Raw genomic sequence first — 6,000 nt, forward strand, 5'->3', positions numbered from 1 at the left:
CTGGAGGTGTAGCTTAGACGTAGATTGTACCTGGGTTCCATCCCCAGTACCACAAAAGAAAAAAAAAAAAACAAACAAAACCTCAATATTCCTTACTTTTCCAGTTTGCAGGGAGTCTCAAACTTGAGCACCAGAAGGTATATTAAAACACAGATTCCAAGCCAGGCATGGTGGTGCTTGTAATCCCAGCATTCAGGCGTCTGAGACAGGAGGATCGCGGTTTATAGACAGCCTCAGCTATTACTTAGTGAGGCCCTGTGCAACTCAGTGAGACCCTGTTTCAAAATAAAGAATAAAATATAGGGCAGGGGGTGTAGCTCGGAGGTAGAATGCCCCTGGGTTCCAACCCCAGACCCACAAATAAATTTAATTTAATTAAATAATTAAAAACATAGATTCCTGTGCCCCGTCCCCATAGCTCATGATTTCAGTAGAGCTGGGAGTGAACCAGCTGATCACTGACATTTCCAAAGAATCCCCAGGGGCTTCTGGTCCAGGAATCAGTTTGAGAAGTATTGCTTGCTGTCCTTCCTATCTATCTCCTTTGGGCTCATTCTAAACACTAAGCTTTGGGCTGCCACAGAGCCTTCTGTGCTTTCCTGGGATGCCGCCCTGATCTTAGCAGGGTGGGCTGTTGCTTTGTCTCCTCCTCCTTCTGCTGTGTGTGGCACTGGAGACAGAAGCCAGGGGGTCCTCTACCACGGAACTGCACCCTCAGCCCTCTCCTCTTTTTATTCTGATGCAAGGTCACGCTAAATTGCGGAAACTGGCCTCAAACTTGCGATCCTCCCGTCTCAGCCTCCCAAGTACTAGGATTAGAAGCGTGTGCTACCACATCCGGCTGGCAGGCTACTGCTTACCATTCAGTCACCTCAGAGAGGCCTTCTCTGACCAAGAGCCGAACAAATGTGGGTCTCATTCCTGAGCCATGTTTGAGCATAGCCCTGTGTTGTTCCTTTCCACAATCTAAAATGATCAAGCCCTTTTATTTTTTATTAATTTATTAATTTGTTAATTTTATTATTTTTTATTATTTATTTATTTATTTATTTATTTATTTTTGGTGGTACTGGGGTTCCTGGAAACCCTTCTACCTTTAGGCTACACTCCCAGACCTATTTTTTATACTTTTTTATTTGGAAACAGGGTCTCTTAAGCCAGCATGTCTAGCTGAGAACCTGCATGATCTTCCTGTCTCCGCCTCCCAAGCGCGGGGATTACAAGCGTGCGCCACCACTCCCGGCTTTATTTATTTATTTATTTATTTATTTATTTATGTGGGTCTGGGGATAGAACCCAGGGGCATTCGACCTCTGAGCTACACCCCCTGCCCTATTTTTTCTTCTTCTTTTTTTTGCTGGTCTGGATGGAACCCAGAGGTATTTGACCTCCGAGTTACACCCCCTGCCCAATTTTTAATTCATTATTTTGAAACAGGGTCTCATTGAGCTGCAGAGGGCTTCACTAAGTAGCTGAGGCTGTCCACAAACCCCCACCCTCCGGTCTCAGCCTCCTGAATGCTGCAATTACAAGCGTGCGCCACTACACCTGGCTTTATCAAGCCCTTTTATTTATTTACTAATTCGTTATCCATCCCTGCCCCATCCCATGACCTCCAATGTAATAAAGATCATTATCTATATTATCTGCATGATGCATGCCTGGGGCCAGGTACACTGTTAAGTGTTTAAGATGCAGTCACTAGCCTGGCCTGGTGATCCATGCCTGTAATCCCAGTATTTGGGAGGCTGATACAGGAAGATCGCAGGTTCAAGACCAGCTTTAGCAATGGAGCAAGACTCCCAGCAACCTAACAAGATCTTATTTCAAAACAAAAAAGAAGCCAGAAGTGATGGCATACACCTGTAATCCCAGTACCTGGGAGGCTGAGACTGGAGGTTCACAAACTGCCTCAGCAACTGAGGAAGACTCCCAGGAACCTGATGCGATCCTGTTTCCAAATGAAAAATAAAATGGGCTGGGGGTGTATCTCAGAGGTAGAATGCCTCTGAATTCAATCCCCAGTACCACAAAACAAAGACAAATGGATGGAGCCGGGTGTGGTGGTGCACGCTGGTAATCCCAGCATTTGGGAGGCTGAGACCGGAGGATCGTTGTTCACAGACAGCCTCAGCAATGTAGCAAGGCTCTCAGCAACCTCTAGAGATCCTGTTTCAAAACAAAAAATAAAATAGGGCTGGGGGTGCGCTTGGGAGGCTGAGACAGGAGGAATCGCGCAGGTTCGAAGCCAGCCTCCAGCCTCCGCTACATAGTGAGGCTCTCAGCAACTTAGCGAGACACTGTTTCCAAATAAAATATAAAATAGGTCTGGGAGTATAGCCTGGAGGTAGAAAGCCTCTGGGTTCCCTCCCCAGTACCACCAAAAAAAAAAAAAAAAAAATAGGGCTGGGGGTCATCTTAGAGATAAACTGCCTCTGGCTTCCATTCCCAGTACCACAAAATTAAAATAAATTTAAAGGGTTAGGGTGGTGGCACAAGTTTATAATCCATGTTTCTGGTGCTTCATTTTAGGAGGCTGAAACAGGAGAATTACAGATTTGTTGCCAGATTCAGCTACTTAGTGAGGTCCTGTTTCAAAGTAAAGAATAAATAGGGTCGGGGGTATAGCATGGAGGTAGAATGCCCCTGGGTTCAATCCCTAGTGCCACAACAAATAAATAAATAAATAAATAAATAAATAAATAAATAAATAAATAAATATAGGGCTAGGGTTGAGCTGGGCGTGGTGGTGCCCCCTTGTAATCCCAGCACCTGGGAGGCTGAGACAGAAAGCTCACAGGTTTGCCGCCAGCCTCGATGACTTAGTGAGGCCCTCCAAAACTTAGTGAGACCCTGTTTCAGAATAAAAATCAGGGCTGGGGGTGTTGCTTGGAGGTAGAATGCCCCTTGGGCTCTACCCCCGTACCACAAAAATAAGGGGGTTGGGGTGTAGCTCAGGTAGAACTCCCTTAGGTTAGTTCCCAGTACCACAAAAGAAAAGTAAAGATGTAGCCAATGAATGAATGAATGAAACAGTGACAGTGTAAGGGAGAGGCAGTGAGCAGAAAAGAAACATCTCTGGGGACATGGAAGGGAAGCAAGTGGACAGCCGAGGGCACAAACTCTGGTGTCCTCGTCTTTCTCCCATGGACGCCACCTGCTTATGAAGCCAGCCTCGGATGTGCACGGGCAGGTTGGGATCCCTTCGGAGGGCATTGTTCCTCTTCCCAAAGGCATGGACCTTGTTGACTGCCCGGGTGGGCCTCTGAGGAGAGAAGAGGGACAGAGGTGAACAGGGCCTTCGGATGGGCTCCAGGGCAGGGGGTGAGCTGGCAACCCTAGACCCTTGCTCAACTGCCCTTAGGAACCAGCTGGAGAGCCGGGCGTGGTGGGGCATGTTTGTAATCCCAGTACTTGGGAGGCTGAGACAGGAGGATCGCAGGTTCAAGGCCAGCCCCAGCTAATTAGTGAGGCCCTGTTTCTTTTCTTTTCTTTCTTTCTTTCTTTCCTTCTTTCTTTCTTTCTCTCTTTCTTTCTTCCTTCCTTTCTTTCCTTTTGGTGGTACTAAGGGTAGAACCCAGGGGCTTTTTTCTACCTCCGGGCTATACTCCCAGACCTATTTTATATTTTATTTGGAAATAGGGTCTCACTAAGTTGCTGAGAGCCTCATTAAATAGCTGAGGCTGGCTTCGAACCTGTGCGATTATCCTGTCTCAGCCTCCCAAGCACTGGGATTACAAGCATGCACCACCACGCCCGGCTAGACTTTGTTTCAAAATAAAAAATAGAGCTGGAAGCATAGCTTGGATTCCATTCCAGCATAGCCCCTGGGTTCCATCCCCGGTGATGGAAGGAAGGAAGGAAGGAAGGAAGGAAGGAAGGAAGGAAGGAAGGAAGGAAGGAAAGAAAGAGAAGGAAATAGGGCTGGGGAAGTGGCTCTGAGGTAGAATGCTCCAGGATTTACTCCCTAATACCAATACAAAAATATATATAAAAAGGGTTGAGGAGGTAGCCGGGCATGGCGGCACACGCTTGTAATCCCAGCATTTGGGGAACAGAGAAAGAATTGTACAGGTTCGAAGCCAGCCTCAGCTATTTAGTGAGGCTCTCAGCAAGTGAGTGAGATCCTGTTTCCAAATAAAATATAAAATAGGTAGAAAGCCCCTGGGTTCTGTCCCCAGTACCACAAACACACACCAAAAAAAGGGTTGGAGGAGCCAGGCATGGTGGCACTTGTTTGTAATCCCAGAACTTGGGAGACTGAGAGAGGAGGATCACAGGTTCGAGGACAAGAAACAGCACGTAGCAAGACTCTCATCAATTCAGCAAGACCCCGTTTCCAAATAAAAATAAAAATAGGGCTGGGGGTGTAGCTTGGAGGTCGAATGCCCCTGAGTGCAGTCTCCAGTGCCACAAAAAAGGGGGGGAGGCTAAGAGGCCGTCTGGACATGGTGGCACATGCTTGTAATCCCAGTATTTGGGAGGCTAAGACAGCAGGATCAAAGGTTCAAAGCCAGCTCTGGCAATTTAGCAAGACTCTCAGGAACCTAGTGAGACCCTCTTCCAAATAAAAAGTAAAATAGAGCCGGGCGTGGTGGCACACGCTTGTAATCCCAGCATTCGGGAGGCTGAGACTGGAGGATCCCGGTTCGCAGACAGCCTCCGCTACTCAGTGAGGCCCTCCGCAACTCAGTGAGACCCGGTTTCAAAATAAAGAATAAAAAATTGGGCAGGGGTGTGGCTCAGAGGTCAAATGCCTCTGGGTTCCATCCCCAGACCCGCAAAAATAAATAAATAAATAAATAAAAAGTAAAATAGGACTGGGGATGTAGTTTGGAGGTGAATGCTTCTGGGTTCAATCCACAGTACCAATAATAAATAAAAAGTGCTAGGGGTGTCACTCAGAGTAGAAAATATACCTGGTTCAATTCCCAGTACAAAAAAAAAAAAAAAAAAAGTAGCTGCCACATCTCAGCCCCTCAGAAGATGTGGCTGGAGAGTGACAGTTGGTTAGCAACCAAGAGCCAGAGAAGTTGCTGTTCAGGCTTAGGAAACACAGGTGGGGAGGGGGCAGAGCTGGGAGTGTCTCTGAATTCCCAGCTGCAGCTGGCGGGCAACTTGAGACCTTCCCAAGTCTGGCAGACCCCATTGCTAAGGATCCTTGTCCTTAACAACTGGAGTCCCTGGGCTGGACAGAACCCGGGACTAGGAACCAGGGAGATGGACCCGGGACTAGGAACCAGGGAGATGGAGCAGCCCGGAGTCCCACCTTCCTCCCCATCCCCACCAGGAAACTCTCGGACCTTGGTGCTCAGGCCGCTGAGCGAAGAGGTGGTGGAGACGCTGCTGGCCAGGCTGAGGCTGCTCCGCGGTCGGCCCTCCTCCATCGAGGGCTTGGGGAGAGAGAAAAAGGGGCTGTGTCTCTGTAGCTGACTGGGCCGGGGACAGAGACAGGGTCAAGGGGCTCAAGGAGGCTGAGGAGAAAGAGTCCGTTGTTTGGAGATTGGGGGGCTGGGGGAGGCCATGGCTGGGGATCACATACCAAGAACCAAGCCAAGAGAGGTGGGCGGCCCTGGCAGCTGTGGGGCGGGGGGCAGCTGTCTAAGGCCCAGCCAGAGAATAGGGGCTCCTTTATTCCCACCCACTGAGCCCTGGCCAGGAATGTGACCCTCTCTGCACTTGGGGACCCCCATTCCCTGCCTCCTTCAGTCCGCCCCAGGCTACCTGTCTCCTGCCCTCTCACTCACAACCCCCAAGCCATCTCTGCCAACTCCTCCAACCAAGCCCGCTGCACAGGAGCTTGCACCGGGCAGCCCCTCCCGGCCCAGCCAAGGAACTTACCCAGCTCCTGGGGTCCCAGACACAGGGTTTGTGGCCTGTGTGGGTCGGGGGCACCCAGCCACTGTCTCCTATTCCCTGTCCTTCAGGAACTGCCTCTCATAGTTCTTGGCCTCTGTCCTCACCTGATCACTGCCAAACGTGCACCCTCTTTTTGTCTGT

The 6,000-nt window shown here is 49.3% G+C and overlaps 1 protein-coding gene across 1 annotated transcript in view; it reads right to left on the reverse strand.

The window, feature by feature from the left end:
- Positions 1 to 5,387, reverse strand: part of PLEKHA4 (pleckstrin homology domain containing A4) — a gene marked incomplete at both ends in the record, with an annotated part of 30,475 nt that extends 25,088 nt beyond the window's left edge. The window contains 2 exons of the mRNA XM_080703665.1: positions 3,158 to 3,265; positions 5,304 to 5,387. Of these exons, the coding sequence (XP_080559791.1) occupies positions 3,158 to 3,265; positions 5,304 to 5,387 (192 nt within the window). The remainder of the gene's footprint in view (positions 1 to 3,157; positions 3,266 to 5,303) is intronic.
- Positions 5,388 to 6,000: the final 613 nt, after the last annotated feature.

The sequence above is a fragment of the Muscardinus avellanarius genome (genome assembly GCF_963383645.1).
Source record: "Muscardinus avellanarius genome assembly, chromosome: 10".
Classification (NCBI taxonomy): domain Eukaryota; kingdom Metazoa; phylum Chordata; class Mammalia; order Rodentia; family Gliridae; genus Muscardinus; species Muscardinus avellanarius.